General features: G+C 49.7%; 1 protein-coding gene and 1 long non-coding RNA gene across 3 annotated transcripts in view; one reads left to right on the top strand and one right to left on the bottom strand.

Annotated features, from left to right (window-relative positions):
* The window catches only part of GRIK1 (glutamate ionotropic receptor kainate type subunit 1), a gene marked incomplete at its 3' end in the record, with an annotated part of 189,967 nt that extends 189,460 nt beyond the window's left edge, over positions 1-507 (top strand). The window contains exon 16 of one of the 2 annotated variants that reach the window (XM_081138307.1): positions 89-507. In XM_081138307.1, coding sequence (XP_080994433.1) covers positions 89-244 — 156 coding nt within the window. The remainder of the gene's footprint in view (positions 1-88) is intronic. The other variant, XM_081138306.1, reaches the window with a different exon arrangement.
* A 1,888-nt stretch (positions 508-2,395) lies between these two features.
* On the bottom strand, positions 2,396-6,427 carry LOC308557647. The gene is made up of 3 exons (XR_013998870.1): positions 5,814-6,427; positions 3,900-5,041; positions 2,396-3,380 (listed from the first exon to the last, which is right to left on the bottom strand). It is a non-coding gene; the product is annotated as an uncharacterized lncRNA (long non-coding RNA).
* Between the last annotated feature and the right edge of the window lie 7,826 nt (positions 6,428-14,253).

Raw genomic sequence — 14,253 nt, 5'->3', positions numbered from 1 at the left:
AGGCCAGGGCCCTGACCCGTAACCCAGGCGGAGACGGAGCGGCGCCGTGGGGGGCCTGGGGCGCTGACGCTCTTGTCTCGCTCCCCAGTGTCTCTCCTTCAACGCCATCATGGAAGAGCTGGGCATCTCCCTCAGAAACCAGAAAAAGTTAAAGAAAAAGCCAAGAACTAAGGGGAACTCGCCCTTCACCGGTATCCTCACTTGTCACCAGAGGCGAACTCAGAGAAAGGAGACGGTGGCGTGAGCCTCGGGACGCCCGTGGGCGCGGGAGGGAAAGGGCCCCGGCCGCAGGGTTTGGAGGCGGGATGTCGGACGCATCTCCGTCCGTCTATACACACAACGCGGTCGTGCAGAGGGAATCCCAGCGTCTGGGAGGCTCCCTCGGACGGACCCGGGAGGGCGCCGCTTCTGCGTCGGCGGCTTCGGATGCTCACGGCTCGGCCTTCTCTTGCCCCCAGGGAGTTGCTGTGCTTTCTACGCACCAATAAAACAACAGGGTCTCTTTCTAGAGCGGGTCTGAGTGTCCGTCTGTCCCTGCGACTCCCTCCCACTCCCGAGGTCTGGTGGCCAGGCGTCCTCAGCTGCCAAGTTTTCAGTTTTGACAAATCCTCTGACCTGTTCAGACAGAGAGAGTCCTTTCTGACTGAGTTAAAAAAAAACAAAAAAACTTTTAGTTTATTCCAAATACCTAGTTATTACAGTAAAGTGAAACGATTCGTCTTTGTGTTTTAAAATTTAATTTTAGAAATAGTCTAAATGGTCCTGGGGACATCGGTGAGTATAGAAATATGCTAAAACGGGAAAATTCATCCAGAAAATAAGTGTCCACCCCAATCTGGGGCCACTGTAGGCTCGGGGTTGCCGTGGTGAGGAAGACATGGCCCCTGCTCTCAGTTTACAGCGAAATGTAAGAGAAAAACACTCTGTCGCTTAGAGCAGGAAGCCCGAGCGGAAGGCACACAATGGAGGCAAGTTCCACCTGGGGTGAGGCTGGGAAGGCTTCCCGGAGGAGGCGCCATCGGGAGCGGGGAGGGACGCGGATGGGGAAGGTGTGCGCTCCAGGCCGGGGGAGCAGCATATTCCCAGGCACTGAAATAGAGGAAAAAGGCCCCACGGGGAGAGACGGGAGCTTGGAGCGGTTCACACACAGGATGCCGCGGGCCGGGCAGGCGACCGCCGCTCTGGCTGAGTCAGAAAGAGCTGCCAGAAGACTGCGGGGTGGAGGGGTCACCTAGAAGGCTCTCTCCACAGCCCAGAGGGCCGGCAGCAGAGCTCCAGGCCCCGGCCGGGTAGCCCAGTTGGACAGAACATCCTCCTGACGCACCAAGGTTGCGGGTTCGATCCCCATCAGGGCACATACCAGGAGCAACCAATGATGCAGCAATAAATGGAGCAACAAATCAATGCCGTGCTCTCTCTGTCTCTCAAATCAATCAAGAAATTAATAAAAATGCCTTTTAAAAAAATATAACCTTTAAAAAATCAAATAAACAAGAAACATAGCCCCCTGGGGGAGGCGTAACCGGGGCTGAGGAATCTTTCATTGTGTCGGGAAACCAAACGGAAAAGCGGCAGACGCCGGATCAATATTTCATATAAAAATCCCATTGATTTTGGTAGGATTATGCTTTAACTCAGAGAAACTTGTAGTCTAGTCCCTTTAGAGCTTGAGTACAAAAATATCTCCAAACATGAAAAGGAAAAGAAATCGCCTTTAAAACGGCAGGAACAGGTATCAGGTAGGTACTTTTCTGTGACTGTAATAACCACTCAGATTGGGGGTGAGTCAGAATTTTATTAGCAGAGCGGAGAAGATAGTGCAGGTCATTAAAACACATTAAGATGCTTACGTTCAACACTTACAGCAGAAACAGGACGAATCCAGCTGCCTGAAGAGACAGAATGAGCACATCAGAGGGTGAAACATCGTTTTCCAGTTCACTAAAAATTACACCAACGGCATTCACTCTATTTTACAGCTCCCAGTGTAACAGGCTGATAGTTTTGTCTCATTTCGGGAAATACTGTTGTATATTGTCACATACTGTTATAGTAATTTGTGGGAAAAGAACTATATTAACGTTTAATATCTAAAATATATTGTGTGAACCTGGTTTACAGATAATTTAAGGCCCACTAACCACTTTCCTCTTCACTTACTGATAACCGAGTTTTCATTCAAGGTATGCAATGCTTTCTATGAGTAACTCTGTCAAAAAAAAAAAAAATCTAGCCTGGCCAGTGTGGCTCAGCAGTTGAGCGTCGACCCAGGAGCCAGGAGATCAGGGTTCGACTCCCGATCAGGGCACAGGCCCAGGTTGTGGGCTCCATCCCCAGTGAGGGGCCTGCAGGAGGCAGCCGATCAATGACTCTCATCATTGATGTTTCTCTCTCTTTTCCTCTCCCTTCCTCTCTCTGAAATCAATTTTTTAAAATAGTTTTAAATAAATAAAATATTAAAAAATATAGGACTAGACAAAATTGTAGAACTTTTTATGTGAACTACCACACGCAGTGCATAACCACCTCTCCTTGTTCCATATTTCATCCTGGAAGCACTGTGCACACGTGTGTGTGTGTGTGAGCGTGTGTGTGTGTGTGCAAGTCTGTGTGTGCACGCATCTCTGTGTGTCTGCTGTGTGTGTGCACACGTGTCTCTGGGGGGGGTGAAGAACAGAGGGGCTAATGCGTTTAGAGGAGAGAGAAAGAAGAAACCACAGAATCTCTGGAACCTGAGAGCAACCATTTATCTCTGAGGTTTCCCTCCCTGTCACTAAAGAACTGACTCATACACAGTTAGGAGAAATCAATGGCAAAGTTAATTAAAAGTAGATCTAACATTCTTTCCTTCCGTAGATTGTTGATGCCAATAGAAAACGATTGCTCAGGTGAAATGTTCAGGAAGGGAGGGGAAACGATGTTCACAGTGAACATGGATTTTCCTTTTAAGTCTTAAATCTGGGTCTTTCTTGCCTTTAGTGTCAAGAAAAGGGGAGAGAGCCTGGCCTGAGCGCATTATATGAACATCGCAGCACTCGCTCGGAGGACAGTCAGAGCAAACGTTATTTTTCAGAGTTCAAAGCAGAGGTTCAGAGAGGTAGGCAGCTTGCTCACCTAGAAAGTGGCCAAAGGTGCACACGGCCCTGCCCACAGCACGACCACACCTGCTCCCTTCTGACTCTCAGAGATGAAACACTGCTGGCTAAATACGGGCTCTGCCCGGGGCACAGAGGATCCCACACCGTCCTCTCAGCTGCCTGTGATGTCCTTGCTCTGTTACGATCCCCCGGGGTGTTCAGCACCTGCAGACCTGCCAGTAGGTGCTTCCAGAATCTCTCTGAAGAGGTGGCCGGTGGTCCTCGTCTTCATGAATTCTGCATCTAGAGCAACAAATTTAAATAAATTAATATGAGACAGTTTTTAATAAAGCCAAACCAAGGTCTAAAAGTAATTTAGTGGCATTAAGTATAACAAACCAAATTATAGTGATGAAGAAAATATTTTCATAAAAGTATCAAAAAATGACACTGAGCCCAGCCAGTGTGGCTCAGCAGTTGAGCATTGACCTAGGATCCAGGAGATCGAGGTTCGATTCCCGGTCAGGGCACACGCCCGGGTTGTGGGCTCGATCCCTAGTGGGGGGCGTGCAGGAGGCAGCCGATCAATGACTCTCATCATTGATGTTTCTCTCTCTCCCTCTCCCGCCTCTCTCTGAAATCAATAAAGACATATTTTTAAAAAAAACAACACTGAGAACTGCAGTGGGGGATTGGGACTGAGTATACTTGACCTCCAGGGGACCAAGATAACAAATGGCAGCTGGAGTTTTAAACTCATCATAACAAGCACATCATTAGTGTTGACCTTCTCACAACATCCCAACAAACATAGTGACTCACAAGCATGCAGGCTGCAGATGAAGTTAACTGCAAGGAATCGTCCACCAAAAGGCTTAATAACCCCGTCACAGATGTCCTGGGTCACTTCCTCTAGGAAATAACGCTGTGAGCAGCCACACTCCAGGGAGAGATGGATTCATCCAGGTGAGACGGATCCAGTAGGACCATGGGGTCCACTCTTTTCCACGGCTCTGCTCTCCTGGTCCTGCTGCATGTTGGCCCAGCTCAGCCAGAGCCCAGATTCAACGCCCTGTCGAGAGTCCAGAGATTCTGACTCTGAAGGTCACCGTCCTGGACAAGAGAACAAGTTGGAAGATGGGCGTGGAGGTGCAGGGACTCCCCGGCACAGTAGCTCTCTTCTGTAGTGGGGTTCACTCTCGTCAATGAGTAACGAGCGCCAGTCATAGCTGGCGTGTTATCATCAGGCATGTATTTCAAAGCGAAATCCAATACGCCTCCCGGATTCACCGGCAACTCACGCAGGGACAGGTGCGACAAGCTGTGTCTGGGAGAGAGGGGAACACACTCCCTGGAAGGATTTGTGGAGTGGAGGAGACAGTGTGCTTGGGTCGGGCGCCAGGTGAGCCTGGGCCGGGCTTCTGGTTGGATGGTCCTTCCCAAACCCAAGATAATATAATATAACCCCAGGGAACAGAGTTCGTTCTCTCTCTCTCTCTTTCTCTCTCTCTCTCTCGGGAAAATGTGCTCACCCTGTTTGTTTGTGGGCTCTCTCTGTAGCGACCATGAGGGTCTAGGCACCTGTGGCCACAGCAGACAGTGTGGACTGCAAAGGACTAAACTTTAATATGAAACAGAAACTCTAGACTCTGGCCTTTGTTTTGGGCTGATGAAAACAAAATTGGATTTTTCTCCACGGATACGGGACATTGGAAACCCGGGGCAGCCTTCCCGAACAATCTTGCCACACCACAGTCTCCTGTTCCATGCAATGCTTTTCTCTTGATCCGTTGAAAGAACACAGTTTCCACCAGCAGCAAAAAGATTGGGATTAACTGGGGGCTCCTTTGCGTGGGCCTAGTTTTAGTAAATATTCCTGCGACCAGCCGCAGTAACACCTGTTCTACCTTCGAAGTTCATCATATGTCACGAACGAGCTGCATGCATCTCAGGAATGCAAGGAGCTGCCAAATACAAAATAAATCAACAACCACATCATAGACTAGTAAGAAGACATGCTGTCATCTCACATAATACAAAATAGAAGCTCTGAGTAAGATTCTGTTTCTATTATAGTTTTTAAAAGCCTCTCATATGAGAGAAATAGAAAGACTAAACACCAAAACTGAAGACATAGAACATTACGCTTCATGAGAAAGCTGAGGTGTATTTCCTGGAAGGATGAGAGCAGAATAAGGAAATTCATGAACGGAAGTGCTACTTAATCTAGAAATTATTAGGAAAGGAAGCTGCCCTGGCTGGTGCGCTCAGTGGGTAGAGCATCTGTCTGCAGACTGAAGGGTCCTGGGTTCAATTCCAGCCAAGGGCACCTACCTGGGTTGCAGGCTTGATCCCAGGCCCTGGCTGGGGCCTGTGCGGGAGGCAACCCATCAATGTGTGTCTCTCTCTCTCCTTCCCTTCCACTGTCTCGGAAAAGCAGTGGAAAAAGTATCCTCAGGCAAGGATTAAAAAAAAAAAAAAGAAAGCAAGGGTGTGTGTAAATATCGTGATCATGTACCTGGAAAAATCAACAGACTATTGAAAGTAATTGAGTCCATCACAGCTGCCAAGTCTGTGGCCAGTCTGCGGGAATCACTGTCATCACCCCTCCAGCACTAACTGCTCAGAACACCTGATATAAATGGGGTCTTATATTTACAATAACAATAAAATTATAAAGCACCTTGAAACAAAGTTAATAAAAAATTCACAAGAACACAATCGACAGCATGTTACCTCATCCTCTGGGACTCAGCTCCCGCAGACTGGTTTTCCTCGCGACAGGCCGTGGTCACGCGAGCTCTCTCCACCTTCTGTTCTCTCTTCTGATGCAATGGTTTCAAAGGCTCTGACTTTTGAGTAACAGATTCTTTCTTCTGCTCCATCCGCTCGGCACGAGACACCCTCTGTCGCATCTTCAGTTGCATTCATTGTTTCCTTTAGCTTCGGAAATGGTTTGGTTCCTTTTTATGATTTTCTCCTTGTTAAACATCCCATTTTGTTCAATGGTCTTTATTTCCTTACAGTTCATTGAGTTTCCTTAAAACAGCTGCTTTAAATTGTTCATCCAGTAACTAGAAGATCTGCACGTCTTCACGGTCAGTACCAGACTATTACTGTGACCCAGGGGCGATGTCAGGCGCCCTGGATTCACCGTGTTCCCTGGGGCTCTTACTGCTGCACATTTAAAGTAGCAGCCACCCCTTTTGTCTTCACTGACTCAGCCAGTGCATCGTGCTTGTGTTTTTGCTCCAACAGTGTGGAAACCTGGGCTTCCACTGGGCTTTTGTCTGAGTCATTGTGTAAAACAGTGTCTTCAGGGGGCTCCCAGACACAGCCAAGGTGAGCTGGAGCCAGTGTCCTCGGCCAAGGTGAGCCAGACCAGAGCTGTCTGCCCATTTCCCCAGCACTTGGGCCAAGACACCTCCTGGTCCCTAGGTGTATGGGTCTAGATCCCACAGCTCCCACGGAGGCATGTTTGTCCCTAGATGGATGCTGAATTATTGTTCTGGTTGGGAGGAGACAAAACAAGTGATGCCTCCTGATGTCAGGAACAAGTGATAATGCGACATCACTCCTGGTGCCTCTTCTCCTAAAAGGCACTGCTTCCATTGTGAGGGCCCCACCTGCATCATTTTATCTAAACCTAGTCACCTCCAAATGGCCTACCTCCAATACCATCCCATCAAGGGGTAGAACTTCAACCTGTAGATTTTTGGGGACACCATTCAGTCCATAGCTCCCTGCAACTGATTGTCCTCCATGGAAACTGGGTCACCTACATGATTTGTTTGAGGTTCTAGCAGGAAGGCGACTCAGGAGCCATGGAGGGACTGGACCCAAAGGGCAGAAATCACATCTCTCCTGCCTGAGCCAACTTCCTTGAACTAGTTGCATAGGAAATGCCAAGCAGCCCACAACAGCACCTTTAAATGGGCTAAAGCACCAGTTCCAAGTCACTGGAAGGAGCATGGGGATTCCTTGCCAAGGAGCCTGACCCCCTTTGTCTTATGAGTAGAGATGAGTAGCTGGGGCAGCGCCTAACCTATTTATGTCAAGTCAGCCCTGCACACCTGGCTGTAAGAAAAACAAGCAGAATCAGAGACCACGAGACTCACAGATGCCCAGCCTCAAGCAGCACCAAATTTCCTGAAAGTGCCTCAGTTGAGCAGAATTACTGCCCCTTTAAGCCACAATCGTTGCCGTTGTGTATCTTCGGGCTTCAATCAGCTCCCTGGGAGATGTCCTGATTAAACAGATCTCCCAATTAAGCCCGTTCCAGTCGAGCGGAGCATACATTCTGATTAGATTCCTAATTTATACGGGAGGCTTTCTACTTTATGGCGGGGGGGGGGGGGGGGGGTGAGGAACATCGCCAGCCTCTGAAATTCCTCCCTGTGCGTCTATCCCGGCAACCACAAACCTGCCCCCTTCTCTATGAGTGAAGGCAGTTACTGGCCAGAGGACTTCTCAGCCTTGTAAGTAAAATAAGAATTGTTCCTTTTGTGGCCACAACTGCCCATTAAAAACTGTCAAAAATGTCACCATCATCCCCCTGTGGGACAGATCCCTCGGTCAGTCAGCAGCGGAGAGAGAAACATACAGGAAAGAACAAGACACAGATAGCCTTTTGTGCTTAAAAAGAATTAGCTGTGTACTTATCACAAACAGATGAATAAATAAATGCACACGCGAAAGAACAAATGGCATGAAGATCAGGGAAGGACGACAAGTTAACACATGTCATTGCTGCCCTCGCTGACATCGCAAAACCACCAAATAAGGGGACACATTGGTCTCCAAGCCAGTGAAAATCTGGAAACATGTTTGGCTTCGTTATCAGCCAGATCCCTTGGATACAGTGTCAAACGAAAGGGCAGAACCTTGTGGAGAGGTTCAGATACAGTTTCCTCATCCACAGATTGTGTTCTTGGAATTAAATAATTTCCCTGGGAGATGTTCAGACCTAGTAATTTCAGATGTCAGAGCCAACCCTCATGTCCTGTAGGGTCCTATGAACCACCAAAAGAACTCATAGAACTGAGCAAAGCTGTTAGACACTCAGCTGCGGCATGTTAAAGAGAAAGGAGAACTGGGGAGAATCCAGAGACACCAGCACGGCTTCCAGTTACCCTCTCCAGGGGGTTACCTTCTCCCGGTGGGGTTACCCTCTCCTGGAGGGGTTACCTTCTCCCGGCGGGGTTACCTTCTCCCGGCGGTGTTACCTTCTCCCAGTGGGGTTACCCTCTCCCAGCAGGGTTACCCTCTCCCGGCGGGGTTACCCTCTCCTGGAGAGGTTACCTTCTCCCGGTGGGGTTACCTTCTCCCAGTGGGGTTACCCTCTCCCAGCAGGGTTACCCTCTCCCGGTGGGGTTACCCTCTCCCAGTGGGGTTATCCTCTCCATGGGGTCACGCAGACTACACTTATCCCCAGCAAATGTGTATGATACTAGCAAAGCGTTGCCAGCCAGGGAAGCTCACCTAAGCCTGGGTGCCTGGTGTTTTCGTCATGGGTCAGTCCTGTAGCCATTGTGACAGTCCACATGGCTGGCCTCAAGCTCTCCAGGGTTCAGCTGAGATGACTACCCAAGGCCCCACCATAAACGTTATTAGCATTAACTATCGCGTGCCCCAAGGCCCAGAGATAGAGATTCTGTGAGCAGGCAGATATTCCAAAAGCTTGGAAGTCACCTCACAGACACTAAGCTGAGGCCAAGCCTGGCTTTGAATGTGCAGAGGTTAGACAATCCAGACCTGCTGAGCCATCCTTAACACACAGTGTGTCTCCACCGAGTCTCAGAACAGCCAGACTTCCACTCCGGGCCTATGGTTCCCAGAGCAACCATCCTAATGAGAAACCACGTGGTGTTACCTCACCTGGACTTGGAGGCCACACGGCTTAACTCTTCATTCTGTTCACCTGTCATGAAGGCGCCCAGGGCCGGGGGCTGGGACATAGACTCCACCCAGGATGGGAAAATATCAAAGCATCCAGACAGATTTTCAAACCCCTCAGTCACGAAGCCATGGAGAAAGCTCTCCTGTTATCTCCAGACTACTAATAGCAATTGTTTCTTTTTGCTTCAGCCTCAGGAGAAACTGTTTTCAAGTCAAAAGAAATAAACACAGACAGTGCTTCTTTCAAGGGGAAATGGAGAGTCAGGCTGCAAACAGACCTTCCTCCTGGCCTGAAGGGAAGCCTTACCTGAGGGACAGCATTACCGCCAGGTGTGGGTGACGCCGCCAGGAGATGCCCCCATCCCTCGAGGACCCACTGTGCCCGGGTCCCTCTACCAGATTCCCCAGAAGGAGCTGGTCTGGCCACAGGACCTGCCGACTAGATTTCCCTTTTTACTTCCTGTTTTTCTTTATTCTCTCACTTCTAACCCTGTGCATAGAATTTTGTATAAATATCTTCCTTAAATGCCATCTGTCCCCTTAGAAACAACGTCTGTGTAACATACGTGACAGACGTCTTTGTGAGGAAACACCTTGACCTGGATGTGAGGAAGGGAACTGAGGGACCTTTGCTTCCTGCCCATGATCTTCTGTCCTGATTATCCCCCTGATAAAAAAAAAAAAAAATCAATATCTGACTTATTCCATCCAGCATTTACATTTAACTCACCAGCTTGGTTTCAGACTCTGAGAAACTGAAGGACGCCAAACCTCAGAGAAGACAGCTTGGCCTTGGGGAGAAAGCACAGAATGACCAATCCAGGGGCCTCTCACCTGGCTCTGGGGTGGATCCCACTGTCTCCGCAGATGGGAATTTCTTCAGGTGGCTCTGACCAACGAGCAAGAGCTCAGGTGTCCAGAAAACTCCGCCCCTTCATGGCCGTCTCCTGTCTGGAGATCAGTAGCACCACTGAGCCAAGGAAAACCAGTCTGCAGAGAAGTGTATCCAACACCCTGAGCCAGAAAGTGTCAGCAAGGGCACCTAACGGCTCCCTTGCAGGTGTCTGCTTTGCAAGGCCATTCTCGATGCCACCACCTAACGGGGGCACAGTGATGTTGACCTGAAGTCCTACTGCAAACCAAGTCTCACCTTGGAGAAGGCATGAGCAGCGGTCACCGTGGCAGAGCAACTCTTCCCAGGTAGTTGCGCTGCGTTGCTGCGTTAATTCAGATCTTCGTCACATTTCTGTTTCAGAGTGAACATGTGCAGAGCAGATGGAGGGAAAAGACGGCGCCAGGGGAGTTTTTTGTATTGGATTTTTTTTTTAGGCTTCCAAAGAAAGGGAACTTATTTGCAGTCCTAAGAATGTCCTAGACGGTTAAAACACAAAACGATGTTGAAGTTTAATTTAAATTTTGCCCTCCTGGCCGTGCAGGTATGTATTTCACTTCACTCAAACAATAAAGTTGCTTGGATGGTTTTGGGCCTATGGTTAAGACTTTTAATTTCCCGGCCTTCGTGCCCCGTTGCTCCCACAGAGGGGTGACTGCCCTTAGCCCAGCAGCCAATTTTTTTAACTGTTTATTGGCACTTCTGGCCTGACATCAACACAGTATTTCACGTACATTTCCTGATACTATGTTTATCCAAACCAAATTTTGGTCCCTCAATGCCTCAGCATCTGCTCTCACATTCCTTCCCCACCCTATGACAACCTGCAGGCACCTTCAGAGGCGTAGCCCACACCTCACACAGGACGAAGCAGCCTGGAGAAAGTCTACATCCTTTTAACCTCTGAATAAATTCTTCCTTTGCTGATGCTGGGACCCGGCATCACAGGACAGTACTTTCCAAATAATTGGGAGGTCATTTTAAGGATTCCAAGACTTCTCCTTCTCAGTTGACTGGAGATTTTTTATGATCAAGAGTCATTTCTTTGGAGACATAGGCAATAAAATCCCAGACATCTCTCGCAGCACTATTTTTGCCGGTGTATCTCCTAGGGCAAGGGAAACAAAGAAAAAATAAACAAATGGGACTACATCAAACTAAAAACCATCTGCACAGCAAAAGAAACCATCAACAAAATGAAAAGGGAGCCCACTGTATGGGAGAACATATTTGCCAAGGATACATCTGATAAGGGGCGAATTTCCAAAATATATAAGGAACTCATACAACTCTACTAGAGGAAAACAAACAATCCAATTAAAAAATGGGCAAAGGTCCTAAATAGAGACTTCTCCAAAGAGGACACACAGATGGCCAGGAGACATATGAGAAAATGCTCAGCGTCACTAATCATCAGAGATGCAGATTAAAACAACCAGGTATCACCTCGCACCTGCCAGAATGGCTCCGTCCATAACAAACCAGCAGTGCTGGTGAGGGCGAGAAGGACTCCCCACTCTGTCCCCGACGCTGACTGCAGCACAGGGCAGGCCCTTAAAGAGGTTAGAATTGTTGCATTGAATCCTGCAGCCCCCTCCCCGCCCACCCCACGGGCCTGAGGACTCGTCGGCTACCTACGGCAAACGGGGGTGGAAGCCCGTCTGCCTCCATCGAATCTGGACATGGCGCCTACTATCCAGTCGCTGGGAGGCAAGGAATGTCCCTCAGAGAGGTCCACGTCCTACTCGCCAGAACCCGTGAATGTCACATCATGTGCAACATGTGATGCGGGGGACAGACCCTGAGATGCAGGGATAACCCTTGATTATCTGAGTGGGTCCTGAATGTGATCACATGGGTCCCATAAGGAGGCAGAGGGAGGCTTGATGACCACAGTGAGACGAGGCCGCAGCTCTGTCTCTGGTTCACAGAAGCTGAAAGAAGGGGCCCTGGGACAAGGGAGCTGGAAGCCAGAAAAGCAAAGAAAAGGCTTGTCCCTCAGGCTCGGGGACAGCCCGGCCTGGCCAGCGCCTCAATTTCAGCTCAGGGAAACTGATTTTGGAAGTCTGACCTCCAAACTGTGAGAATAACTGTGTTTCATAATTTGTTACAGCAGCCATAGGAAGCCAACACTTTCCCTGTCCCTCCACTATTTTCACGGGTAAAATGCGGGTAACCAGGCACAGTGGGTTAGACAGATTCTTCTATCGGCAGGTGGAGGGGACGGGACACGAGGACCTGCCTTGGGCACAATGTAGAAAGGGGATGTCCTAACTCAGTGATCGAGGTAAATAGTATCGGAGCCCACTGTAGTTTTTAAAATCACAGTTGATATAAAAAAATCCTTAGTGAACCAAATGTTACAGTTTTAAATAAAGACAGGATCAGTGTGGCTGGTTTTCCTTTTGCCTCAGGCTCCACCATGGTCCCGACCTGGCCTTCAGTGACCTGCGATTACTTACGCTGTTGGTCTTTTGTTCCTCGTGGACTGTCCATGTGAACTGTCAGCTTCGGCACTAACTCACCGCAGCCCACGCTGAGCACTTAGACCAGTCGGTGCCTGGCAGCCACCGGGCTGGGTCATGAGCCGCCTCTGAGCTGCACACTCACCTTACGATTCTCTGGTCCCGTAACTCTGGCTCCAGGTCGCACACTGTCAGCACGGGCTTTCCTCCGGGGAGGGCAGACATCACCTCCCACCAGCTAAAGAGAAGAGTCCTCTCGGTCTCCTCACCGAGGAGCAGGAGCTCAAATTGATGGCAGAAAAGTCCCAGGGAGCCAGGGGGGCACGCCCAGGCCTCGAGAGGGACACCGTCGTGGGCCTTCATCCAGGGAACAAAAGCCCTTATGCCTTTGGAAATGGAGGAGAGAGGGAGCACAGCACACCTTCCGGGGTTGCCACATTCTGACCCGTTAGGACAGCGACGCCGCATGCTCCCCGTGACCCGCCCTCGGTACGTAGTAGGGAACGTGGCCCCTGCTGCGACAAACCACTGCCTGAGAAGGATTGCTTTCAGATTTAGACGGTTTCCACAGGGAGAGCGGACGCTTCTCCACACTAGATGCCTTCGCTCCCAGAACACGCCCCGTTCAGCAGAAGAGAAACCCGGTGGTGCTCCGAGAACAGAGCCCGGCTGGTGTCCTGGAGAGAGAGACCCACGGCTGAGGGAGGCAACTGGGAGGGCGATTAAAGGGGAGGCTTCCGAACAGATATCAGGGCCGTTACTAGCAACTAATGCCTTTTGTTCGAGGTGCTATGTGCGGGGTGTTATAACTTCCATACAGTAAAATGATCTATTTTCCACCCCATTAGTCAGAAAACATGATTATTGCAATCAAGAGTGGCCTCGTCCTCACAACTGAGATTAACCGCAAGTGCTCACGAGGCCGCCTTTCCTCAGGTCTCAGGGCTTCATCACAGTGAAAAGACAGCTCATTAGTCCACAGACCGTGGATCATTGTAATAAATACTTAAAACCACTTATCAAAATAAAGGGCCAGAGACAGTCCGCCACACAGCAGGCGTGCTAATCAAGTCTCTCACTTGTGCCCTGGCCTGTGTTTCTCAGTGGTTAGAGCATCGGCCCTTGGATCGAAGGGTCATCGGCTCAACCCCCAGCCCCAGCCAGGGAGCGAGAGGGAGGCAACCAATTGATGATGTGTCTCTCACATCAATGTTTCTCTCTCTCTTTCTCTCTATTTCTGTTCCCCCCTTCCACTCTTTCTAAAAATAAAAATGGAAAAAATATCCAAAAGTCTCTCACTTGCTAATTGGACGTGCCAGGACCCCAAATGGCTGTCTTATCATGGGAGAGACTTTAAAAGGCTTCTCACTGGAGCTACTCGGACACTTCTCACGACTGGGTCACCCTCATTAGACCCGCTCCGAGCTGCCGTGACATTTCTCTTCTTATATGTCAGCGAGAGAACGGGCTTCCCGAGGGCGGACACTGGCCTCGCCCTCTCGGCGCCATGGGAGCTCTCAGCTGGTTCTCACTGCTGCTAGTGCCCAAGCACATCCAAGTCCCCATCGCTAAGCAGAGGCCCGTCCAAGGAGACACAAGGGCATAACTCTCCGTCTCGTCCTAAGAGCCTGCACATCTGCCTCCCCTCCTGTTCTCCACCCACCACAAGCTCCCAAACCTCCCTGTGGGAGTCAAATGACAGCATAAACTCCAGAAAACACTGGCTTCACCTCTCCCGTCCCCCAACATCGTGATAACTTCCGGTGCTTAAGTTCCAGCGGCTGCTCCCCTGGGTCTCGCGGTCCAGTCTTCTGCCCCCTCCCATAGTAACAGCAGCCAACACTCACCATGTGCTCATAATGCACTAGGCATGTTTTTAACCCATTTAATCCTCAAAACAGCCCCCTGCAGAGGCACAGTT

The sequence above is a fragment of the Miniopterus schreibersii genome (assembly GCF_964146895.1).
Source record: "Miniopterus schreibersii genome assembly, chromosome: 5".
NCBI lineage: Eukaryota > Metazoa > Chordata > Mammalia > Chiroptera > Miniopteridae > Miniopterus > Miniopterus schreibersii.
This window is presented reverse-complemented; position numbering and strand designations above follow the sequence as displayed.